The 12,196-nt window shown below is 42.1% G+C and overlaps 2 protein-coding genes across 2 annotated transcripts in view; both read right to left on the minus strand.

The window, feature by feature from the left end:
• Nucleotides 1–12,196, minus strand: part of LOC136426601 (uncharacterized) — a 76,781-nt gene that overhangs the window by 45,024 nt on the left and 19,561 nt on the right. The gene's annotated exons all lie outside the window — the stretch shown is intronic.
• On the minus strand, nucleotides 2,836–8,774 carry LOC136426600 (uncharacterized). The gene is made up of 2 exons (XM_066415274.1): nucleotides 8,470–8,774; nucleotides 2,836–5,335 (listed from the first exon to the last, which is right to left on the minus strand). The coding sequence occupies exon 2, from the start codon at nucleotides 5,220–5,222 to the stop codon at nucleotides 4,356–4,358; it is 867 nt and encodes a 288-aa protein (XP_066271371.1). The 5' UTR covers nucleotides 5,223–5,335; nucleotides 8,470–8,774; the 3' UTR covers nucleotides 2,836–4,355.

Genomic DNA, 12,196 nt, shown 5'->3' on the forward strand with positions numbered 1-12,196 from the left:
AAGTACTCATTTTGATCTTAATGAATTATGTTGGTATACAATCATGATAGAATTCGTATAAATCGGGTAAGTGCTACCGATGACTGATCTGGTTTTCCCCCAAATTACAGCTGATGTAATTCAGTGGTTCTAGTCTGATGAAAGTTCGCCTGCCAACTAATAAATGAAGCTCTTGTGATGAATTGCTCGTTATGTGACCAAACGTAATGTTGCTATTGCCACGTTAATTCAATGTAAGTCAATCAATGAGGTAGATAAATACAACAATCAACAAATCAATCAATTCACCAATCAACCCAAAAGTTAATATAGATATCGATAAATCACTAATCAATTATTCAAAGTTTGCAAACGTATGGCAAGCTACACACACACACACACACACACACACACACACACACACACACACACACACACACACACACGCACACACACACACACATACATACACACACACACACACACTCAAAAACAAAAGTCAATCTAGATATCGATAAATCATTAATTCACGATTCGATGTTTGCAAATGTATGGCAAGATATATATACACACATACAGTAAAGGCCATGGCACGTAATTCCCCCATCTATCTTTGGAGGTATAACTACACACGCTCCTATCTAAACTAACAACTTGCCAGCGGGACGAAACGAGTCCTGACAAGGAAATATGGAATGAAAAGCACCGGAATGATTGATGTGTGTGTATGTCGACCCGGGTTCACCCTGCATACATGCATCAAGAATCCCCACCAGTTGATTTTCCTGTGGCCTAGGCAGAAAATGTTGTGTTTCTGATCATAATGGTACTTGACAAGTTAGGGTCATGGGATGCTCTTTTTTCTTATCTTCTTCTGGAGGGTTTTCGGCCTGAGTGGTCAAACAAATACACCGTAAAAATAACATGCATCAGCACACTGTTTTTTTTTTCAACACCATATTCACTCTGTTTATACAGATATACAAACCCCACAAACTTTGAAGCTCTCTGCAACGATCGCAGCACCTGGCGTCAGCTGAGCTACAAGAGCGCCGCAACTTTCGAAGCTGAGAGGATAGCAGCCGCTGAGGCCAAGAGGAGGGCTAGGAAAGCCCGGCTGCAACAGAACTGATGAACTGACATGACACTATGTAGATTCGCCCTACTCCCTCGAGTGGCTGTCAACACAGATATACATGGTGTAAAAACAAGTATATCGATGAACTGAACAAAGAAGTACAATATTTACTTAAGCTTTTTGTTAAAATAGTGTAAAATACAGAAAGTCTGTTTTGAGTTTCATCACGAAAAACGGCAGTTTCATAATCAACCTTCCAGCGGTCGACAAAAAAAGTCTAAGGTCGGCATGTCGTTGCAATGTCGCCGAGCTGAACATAGATGGCATGGCGACATAAGGAAAACGGGACAAAATGTAAAGCCCGACAAAAACGCGTAAAACACGTCAAAAAACAGCCGAAGCCGAACCTCTGCTTAAAGACTAGGGTTTTGCCTGGGTCTGATGGGTAACGGAAACACAATTTTCTTCCCCTAGGCCCGAATGTGATTTATGCTCCCGTTTAAAACAACATGGCGGATTGATGTATTCGTTAATTACCTCAGGTCGTATTTATTTGTACGGGCGATAAGTGGACGTGTACATTGCCATTAAGCGAGACAGACAGAACGCAGATGGCTCTTCACCCGTCTAAACATGTCTGCCGTTATTAACAACCGTGCTGGCTCTTTCGACGAGGAACGGCTGTAAAAAGGCGAGCTACCCTGACATGTAATCTGTCTGTGCTGGCTTAGTGGCTTACATTTACCTGATTGCTAGATTTACAGGAATGTTTTCACGCTAAACGATGAAACCTCCAAGCGTCAGGAGCTAGGAGCTAGGGAAGGGGCGTATCATTTATAAACTGTTATCTGTTTTACATCTAACGTTAATCGTGTTCATAAAAAACAATATAACAAGTTAAACAAAAAAATTACCACAATTAAAACAGGTTAAAAGTTTGTACACAATTCCCTCCCCCTTATGACATTTGAGGGTAAATTTTTTTTTGATAGATGGCACAAAATACAAGATGTTTTTCACAATCATGCTAAAGAAATTGCTGAGGAGTAGTAAATCACATGTACAAGAAGAAAGAACAGAGAATAGGTCAGGCAAGTAACCAGTGCAGGGGGTAAATGAAACATGTCTATTGTAAACAAACTGCTGGAGAGTTCAAACCTATACCACTTCTTCCATACATCACAAGCTATCTGCCAGCAAAGGATCAAGACCATAGCACGTCCAGGTTAAAAGATACAAAAAACAGAGGTTCAGCTGCAGTACCAAGGTTGGATACCAGAGGGCCCACAATCGACCCTTAGCCTTGTCTTCTCAACACCTACCCACATATTAAGTATCATCATAATCCATCCAGAGGTTCTTGAGCTATGATGACTACAAACATCCGGAAACATAAACACACAGACAGACAGACACACAGACACAGACACACACACACACGCACGCACGCACACACACACGCACGCACGCACGCACGCACGCACGCACGCAAGCACGCACGCACGCACACACACACACACACACACACACACACACACACACACACACACACACACACACACACACACACACACACACACACACACACCCTAAACAATATATCCATTTTCATGGAGATAACAAGTGGACATGCGTACGTACTATCATTAACTATGATGTGATAGAACGTCCTTCGTTAAATAACATTTTACCTGGAAAATACATTGTTTATGAGACATCGGTCAGACAATGGCACAAACATCACAGATTAAGAATATAGACGACGAAGTAACAGATGCTTGATATCAAGTTGTACAAATATTTTAATCAGAATATACATACAGACGCACTCCTCGCAAACCACTTGAGGTATTTTCAACGTAAACACACACGTATTTATGTAAATTGAACAAGCCATTACGAAGTAGATACAAACTACGACACAATCACTCAATATGGAACAGTACATCGACCTAGCTACCATTGGGATATAACAGTTGCTGAGATACATTTAGATAGATACGTACATACTGTACGCTTAGCTATAAGAAATTTAATGAATTTGGCTGGCTACAATTCATCATCATATGCTTCGTTATACTTGAATATAGTTTTATGAATCGTAATTTTTGAAATTACCAAATCACCAAACAAAAAGATGCACATTGATGTTAAACCTAATTTTGTCGCAGAATTTCCAAGCAGATTATAATAATAATAATAGTCTTTATTGCATATTCCTGCCCATAAGGGCTAAATGCACAGAAGACCACATGTGGTCTGTAGGGAACATAATATAAAACATAAATTGATAAAATGCTACATTCTAATGCTAAAAACTAAAACATACAACCTGTGGGATATTGCTAAACTAAATGATGATCACCTAGTAGTTTCTTCTCTCTTTTTGAAACATTTGGAAATATGACTACATACTTTGTCCATTATATATTCGTTCTTACATGACATCAGGTATATAAAAGTATCCTGTTTTGACATTTTTGTACAACAGAACCAACCGCCGTTAAGAATATAACACCGAGACAGCCTTTTACATAACAAGATAGCTGAATTTTGAGCGACACATGCACGGATATCCCAAGGATGATTGTACTTAAGCATCGTACGACACATTCGTACGATACGATCGTACGATACATTCGTCGTACGATCGTCACCGTGCCGACCCGGACTAGTCAGACCAACGTCCAAACAAAATGTTAGCAACCTTCCCCTTTGACTGTATCACATCGCTGTCATACTATACAAACACTGCAAATCAAAGGTTCCATTCCACGCTCTAAGTGGTAGCCCTCTGATCGCGAGGGAACATGTTATGTAAATATTCTAATCGATGTGTACATTAGTGTACATAGCCTTTGTCCTCGGCCGGCTCAGAGGGTGTTCTACAACGTAAATACTTGTCATCGAACAATTTGTGTGTGAGATTTACTTATAATGGAGGCAAATTCAGATTACATATTTCTCAAGTGATTATCGATCTTCCATAAATATGTTTGAATAACAATCAACAAATCTTACTCAGCATATACTGAAGTTCCATGCTTTGGCTCAAAACCACATACTTGGTCGAACTTGAAAAATAGATCACTCATGAGTATGATACTTATGACGAATGATATGGCTATTGAAACAATAACCTATATTCCTTGAATATGATTGAATAACAATCAACAGCAAAAAACGTACACCTGTATATCTGATCCGACTTTGAAGACTAATAACTAAAACTAATGCGTCTGTTCATGGCAAATAATATTGTCTTGAAATGAAATTTATTTTTCAATCTGCAGGCCGGTTATCTTTGCCCCCTTGCCTCGTGAGTGGAGTCATAATCATACTCATCATAATCATAGAAATCCTCCAGGTCTTTCGGATCCTCCTCCAATATCACCTTTTCCTCGCGCACGGCACCCTGGGAAGCATCTTCGCGATGCCCGGATGGAGACCAGTGGGAATCATGGGAACGAGAACTCTTCTTGTGCCTTGGCTTGTTTTCTCTGGGAACGAGAGTCCGGAAGGCGATGAGACTTTCAAGATGCTCGAGTTTTTCTTCCAGACTCGTCTGTTTCCCAATGACGAGGGCCAACTCTTCCTCGTACCGCCTGACTTTGTCTCGTTCGTCTTCCAATTTCATTTCAATCACGCCGATATTTTCTTCAAGATGTTCCACTTGTCTCCGTAGATGTCTTGGCAAGGTGGGCTCTCTCTCAACCTGGGGAAGAGAACTCAGCTCCGTCACTTCTGATTCCAGCCTCTTTCCCTCAGAAACCGCGGCCGCCATGGTCTGCTCCAAGGCCGCGACTCTCGCCGTTAGGTTTGCGATGATCCCGGCTTCCGACAAACGCCTCGCATCGTTCGCGACTGGCTGTGTGTTTGCGCTTTTGTCAGCTGCCAAGCGGCTTTGCTGAGCTCCAATGACATCGTTTACAGAAGAGTCCTCGGTAGTTTTCTTTTCCATTCCGAGCTGTTTCTCTGCGTCGATCATAGCTGCTTGCACTTTCGTCCAGAATCTCGACAGGGCCGACAGACTGTCGCCATCTCGTTTGTCGCCATGGCAACCGACGCACGAACCAACATGGCGGGAAGTGGAACGTTCGATAAAGATGGCGGCGAAGCAGAGAACGACAACCAGAAGTGTTTCTACTCTCCGATGTTCAGCCATTGTCCATAGGTTTTAAGTTACATCTCATTCAGGAAAATCCGGGAATTGAGTTACACGATCCGTATGGAATAATTCTCTTCGGTTGTCAGAGATCAGCGTTCTGATGACGTCACCTGTGTGAACAGAAAGGCAGTTTTGTAAAGACAATAAAAGCAGAGCTTAAGAGTGATTTGAGTTGAAGTGTTTAATGACGTTAGCGTGTTTGTCGTGAGTAATTCCCTAATCCGGATGTCGACACGCTGAGATTGCGATCTTTTGTTTACCGACGGCCAAACGTGTTCCAGTTTTGAACATCACTCCAGACGTGAAATCTACTGGACCTTTAATCCAATCGATTAATCCAAAGGGCTGATACAGGCTAAATCAGTGATTGTGTGGGTTAATCTTGGGGTATTTCCGAGGAATGCCAATGTTGATATACTCATTCAAATAACGATACAATAGCTTACACTGTGGGTAATTTACCAGCATTGGTTTGCAAACACTTAATGTGTTAAGACTGGAATGTCCTGGATGTACCATGATGTACATGTATGTACAGGGATGTACTTAACGAAGTGGCCATTTTCTTTATACATAACAACAACATGTGTTCATTTAACCTTCTCCCTGCTGCCTAACTCTGTAACCAATGGGGAATAGGGTGCCAAACGGTTACTTTAGAATGTTAAGGTTAATATCTACAGCTACTTTGGACCCCGATGCCAGCCAGTAGTCGGCTAGCCTGGATGCGAGACCCCCGATCTCTATAATATGTATCTAACTCAGGGGGCCTGTTGTAGAATTTCATTGGGGACATGTTGGCCCTAGAGCCGAAGAGTTGGTCTGTGTGGGCCTTGGAAACAGCATTCAGGAGAGTGGTCGACCTAGTTTCTGGTCCCTAAAAACACCGCCTGTCCACACGTCCTATATTAGAACATCTCAATCAAACATCGGGACATATTTGTAACACGACCGACCCGATGTGGGTGCGGTCTGCCTGAGACTTCCGACAGTGACGGACGTGCGACAACAAATACTGTCAGGCAATGTTTGTTGTCATAGCAACCGTGAGCACCTGAGTACATCTAAGTAAAAAATCTTGTCATAACGACCATCGCTCGGAGAAGACTGCTGAAAGAAGCACTCCGGATTTCCAAAATGTACTTATTTTTCACCCCATTTTTTTACATCCGTGAAACCAAGACAAGATGATGATGATAATATTTTTACAAACGCCAAGTTGATCTCAAAAAGCAACTCAGTTAGAACAAAATCATATTGTATTTTGAAATGTTTTCAAACGTATTGCGTGAATGGGTGAGTGATCATGAGTGAGTGAATGAATGAATGAATTAGTGAATGAATGGATGAGTGAGTGAGTGAGTGAGTAATTGAGTGATGAATATATAATTCTAGTTTAAAGAAAAAAAGTACAGAAAATCAATCGAAAAGTTTACAACATCATCAACACACCTTAAAGCACAAAATCCATACAAAACGTGCTAATGCCCATGAGGGCCGACTTAGCGACTGATTCCTATACAAGACAAATTAATTCATTGGCCCCCCAACCATTGTCTCCCATCTCGCCACTAATCCGTGTTACAACACTCTAAACTGCGTCATTTGATAAGGAGACTGCTAAGAGCAGTCTTTAAATCTCTCACGTCGCTCTTAGGAAAATAGTGACAGATCGTATCTACGTGTGAGAATGTCCCGGTACAGAACGACTCCCGCCCGCCAGCGGTACACAAACATAGCCGCCACAGATAAGGCACAGGTCCGAGCCACTCAAGGGTCCTTCATGAGAAGAGATGTTTTTGTAGAGGGTTTCTTGGAATTGTTCAGTCGCACGAAACGGTAGTGTCTGAAATAAACCGTATTTCGTGTGACCTGAGGAAGCTTCTATACCCTTCCCTCTTCGAAACCTACAAAGCCAACATGTTCCATCAAACAGACCACTGGGTGTCCACTTGCTAGCAAATACTGCTAAAAAGTACTCTCCAAGCAGAGGTGTGGGTCCGGCTGGTTTTTGACGTGTTTTGTGGCGTTTTAGTCGGGCTTTCTACTTTGTAATGTCTTAGTTGTCTTACTAACCCACTGTGAAATGACATTACAGAGTAGAGAGCCCGACAAAAACGCCTAAACACGTCAAAAAGCAGCCGGACCCTCTCTCCTGCTTGGAGAGTAGCTCAAAAGGAATGCACCTCTTTTACACCCCCCCCCCCCAACTGACCGAAGGCCAGCTTTTCTTGTGGTTTGAACATTCAACGTTACTTCTCATTTTTCTTATGATCACAAATGCATAGCAGACCACAAAACATGATAATTGTGACGAAGCTTATAGCCAAAACATTTTGTGCCACAATAGCATGGATCGCATACTGTAAGAATGGCATATCGATCTTAGCATTATGGTGGTCGTATCATAGTTACTAAGTTGTCCAGAAAGAAGGACCAAGCTTCAATGCAAAACCTGCCGCAAATCATCGGTAGCAAAATGGATCTAGTAAAAGCTCGACTTTAAATACGCCATTCTATTACCACAGCCCCAGAACGAGTGACTTCCAAAAGACAGCAATATTTCAAACCTACAAGAACCGTTATTCACCGGCCATTCTAGCGCGAAATGGTGGAAATGTTAGGTTAAATCACCCAGAAACTAACACCAGTGACGACCTTTGTCTAAAAGGCCGGTGCATGTTGGAGGTCTTTCTCCGAATCTCACCTGTTTGTAAAGAGATTATGACGAGTATGTTTAAGGGTTAAACCGCTTGTAGCCATCGTCTTAATTGACAAGCTCGTTCCAAGACTCAATACCTCTCCTATTACATTCTACCATCCAAGTCTTCCAAGCCTTTCTACTCTTCTATTCGGAAAGAAAGGGAATAATGAAAGTCACTCCGCGGCCGGAAGGTTAGTATTCCCCCTCCGACTGCGCCGGCCAATGAAACCCTATGGTGGCCAGACTTCCCTGTATTCTCCCTACAGTCAGCATAGCTAGTCTGGTAGAGATTATACAAATTCAGTTTTCTACCACACAGCTACGAAAGAATCTCACCTGGACTTCGTGCGGTCGGCAGAGAGAACGAGAAGACTACCTTATAATTAGAGGTGTAAGATTTGCCCACAGATGTTCTGAAGTGTCGCACGCGGGCTATTTGTGCAGGTGTATATCTGGCGACCAACTGTTCTCTGACTCAGAAAACCATGACTCATAAGAAACTCTTCGCCCACTGTCTTTAAGACTTCCGCTGCTGCTTACCTTCAGTCTTAACCGCCTCCAGAAGTCTTGTAAGGAAAGTCCTGAGACGTTGAACTCCGTAAGATTCCGCGGCAGGTACGTACGCGACGTTGTGTCTGGACAAGCGGTCGGACACCTCAGACCTCCCGCGAGCGGTTCCGCCTAATGACCGGTCCGATCAGGTTGCTCCTGTTGCGTGTGGACTGTGTACGCAGTGTCAAGTAAACAACATTGCTGAGTGCCGGTTTTATACAGCGGGTCTATATCACACCAGGGAGGTAAACAAATGACGTGCCCACATAGCGGGGCCGGGCGAGCCCGACGTGTAGCTGGAAAGACTCAACTGTACGTGCTAGACCTGACTAATACACTTGCTATAACACCACTTGCGTTAAACAATTTCTCTCTAAGCAGAGGAGTGGGTCCGACTGGTTTTTGACGTGTTTTTAGGCGTTTTTGTCTACTCTCCAGGCAGAGGAGTGGGTCCGGCTGGTTTTCGTTTTTTTTTTTACATGGTTTTAGGCGTTTTGTTTTGTCAGGCTTTCGACTTTGACGGTTGGTGAGACAAACGAGACAAACAAAAAAACATGAAAAAGTAGAAAGCCCGACAAAAATGCCTAAAAACACGTCAAAAATAGCCGCATCCAATCTGCTTGGAAAGCAATGCTTGACTGACTAAATCACACTTCTAGCAGTCATATTAGGGGAGGGGCCAAAATCAGCCCCTGACAGCGAGAGATTGTGTAACACGTGCTAATGTATACTAGTATGCTATCAATGTAATATTTTCCTATTTCTTTACCTTATTGTGACGTCGCTGCGTCAAGAAGGTTCGTCTTCCAACGGTTAGGCCTCTGTACTTTTAAAATTGTTTGTAAAAAGCGAAAAAAAATCGGGAAATTGTACAAAGGACACTTCATAAATTGCATGTTATCTAAATCATATCAAGTAGGAAAAAGTTTCTTAAGAAGAAAAATAACTTGACGGACCCAAGACTGTAGAGTGTTGGACTCTGAACTCCTCGGTTCCCTGAACTCGTAAATAATGTCGATTAGAGAGATTTCTAGAACATGCCAGAAAACATGCAAACGAATTAGAAACATTAGCGTAATGAAATCGTAATGGGTCATAGGATACTAGTATCCAAAGTGGAACGCCTCTATCTTTTATCCTCTGTAGCCTACTGATACATTAGTTTGAGTGCTTCAAACCTACAAGCGACGAACCGCGTAAAAATTAAAGTCGTAAAAGTCAGCATAGACTACGTCAAGCACTATCACTTACAGTTTAACGATGCTTGAAATGTTTTCTAAGATTACTGTAAGGAGTCCATCATTACACACTCCATTAGAAGTTCCAAATCTCCACAAATCTCAGCGTAAACACTTAGGGAACAACAACCCTTAATCTTGTTAGTATTTGGGAAACATTGGGAGAAACTCTGGCAACATAGATACCGATATAGACCTGAAATGATAAGGCTTGGAATGAATATAATTGAAAATCCTTTTATCCCAGGAAAGTACATCATTGTGTATTGTGTAATAATCATTTACAAGCAGATATTCGGAGATGGTTTGCTGGATACTTGATTTTCTTACAGAGTTCAATCGTCCACTCAAAGATTGCTTCTATATGACGTGTACGTTTGTGACAGCCAGGTCACGTGAAAAAAGAATGAAATAGAGTATTTACTACTAGATTACTGAATTTAAATCTCAAACGTTTCAAACGCCCATCCGACGTTTTCGTCAATGAGGAGATAATGTTTATTTTTATACTACATGTATGAGCAAACTTTCAAGGTTATCTACAGTGAGCTGGGTGTAGTACCTTAACATTGCATGTAGCAATGTGTTTTATCGTGCATCACTGTCATGAAAAAATAGAGAAATCTAGAGAATTGCCATGGAAGAGCCATTTGACAAATGACATTCCGATGTAACGTGTCGTCGTCACGTCGTGAAGTCTGTAGATAGAGTACCCACACGTCGTTGGGACGTCTGACGGTCGAGAAAATAGATCCCTGGACTGCTGAAGATCATGACCTCACCCTGATGCGCAGAATGCCGTGAATCCGGGGTCTTGGTCTTCTACCGTTAATCAACACTGGCCTACATTGTAGCTGTATAGGACCCGTATAGGTTTGGTGGCGCTACCCCACTCTTCTGTGATCTTCTACAGATTATAGGATAATTGCCAGGAATATATACATTTTAACATCAAATCTCGTATCATTGAGCTATCTGGCGAAGTTGATGCAGGCATAGGTATGGGAACTACGTTGTAGACATTCATAGCTATACAATTTACAAATGACTTGCAGGAAACGGGAAATGAGATATCTACTAGAGAATTAATCATTGTACTGATTCGTCGTTGTATCAGGGTCTTCCTTGAGGTTCTACAATATAATGAATGAATGAATGAATGAATGACTTTATTGCTCTACAATTGCATTGGTTACAATGTATGTCAATGTACAGATAGGATGATTCACAACCTATGTCTATTCTTCAATAATTCTCACGTGTAGAGGATTTATTGACGATAATAAACCATTCATTCATTCATTCATACTACTTAAACATATCGAATAAAACCTACAGAATAACTAAACGGGACTATTCTAAATATAATATTGCGTATTTCTAGGCTACTTTGCGCCTTAACATTTGTCAAATCTCATTAAGGAATATTAGAACTACGCAATATACAAGAGCGCCTGGGACAGGTGCAGGCTCAAATTATCAAATATAGCCTGGATGCCATCCTTCTCAAGTTAAAGTCCACTCAGACAGTCGGCCACGAGAGGTTCTGAGGTACCTAACAAGGCTGACATCCAGTCTATCTACATGTAGGACAACAGCAGTTCATTGAATTTTTCTGTACCAAATTCAAATGCCACTGCTCAGAACTATGTCCAAGCTTTTCCCCCTTATGATTACAGAAAAAATGTCCTCAATGCCACAACCTGCTTAGACAGTTGGATATGGCGTTGTGTTGTCGCATGTCAAGAAAGAAAGACGACATCCAGTCTATCTAGGACAACAACCGTTCACTGAACCTTTCTGTATCAAATCCAAACGCCACTGCCCTGATCTTTTCCCCGTGACACTGTCCACGTACTAGTATGTCTGGTATGAGCAGGAAAACGGCTCATGTCCTGAACCACGTGTAGAGGATTATCCTCGGTCCGTGCAAATATACAATCCGCCGTTTAGCCGGGTTTCTCCCACGTAAGGGTGCGGGGACTTATCCTCCGGTAACAAATAAACTCGTGTCTTACGCTGTTGGTGGGCTGGAGTCACCGTGATCTCCTACTCCAAGCAGATGTTGGAGAGTAAAGACGTACATTTTCTGTTATATATATAGAATACATCACGGGGTATTCCGTATCACCCGAGGTTCCAGCCCATACCCACCCAAGAAAACACACGTTTCAATGCAAAATGCGCCAGAAGTTGAGAAAAGTTGGTTTCATCGAACAGAAAAATTGTAACAGCCGCACAAATTCAGCGCCCGAATCCAGTATTCGAATTTTCGATAGCGGCGCACCCAGCGCACACGAAACGCATTCTAAATATTCTATGGAAACCAAAAGTTATCACCCGGTCCGGAACACCCGTATCGAACGTTTTTGCGGCCCAGGTATGGCATAAAAACTTCTTTGGAAGGCCGTTTTTGACAAAAAGTGAGAGTAAGAAAACGTCACGATCTTGGCTTCCAATATCTGCTTGGATATTAG

Source organism: Branchiostoma lanceolatum, chromosome 2 (assembly GCF_035083965.1).
Source record: "Branchiostoma lanceolatum isolate klBraLanc5 chromosome 2, klBraLanc5.hap2, whole genome shotgun sequence".
Taxonomy (NCBI): domain Eukaryota; kingdom Metazoa; phylum Chordata; class Leptocardii; order Amphioxiformes; family Branchiostomatidae; genus Branchiostoma; species Branchiostoma lanceolatum.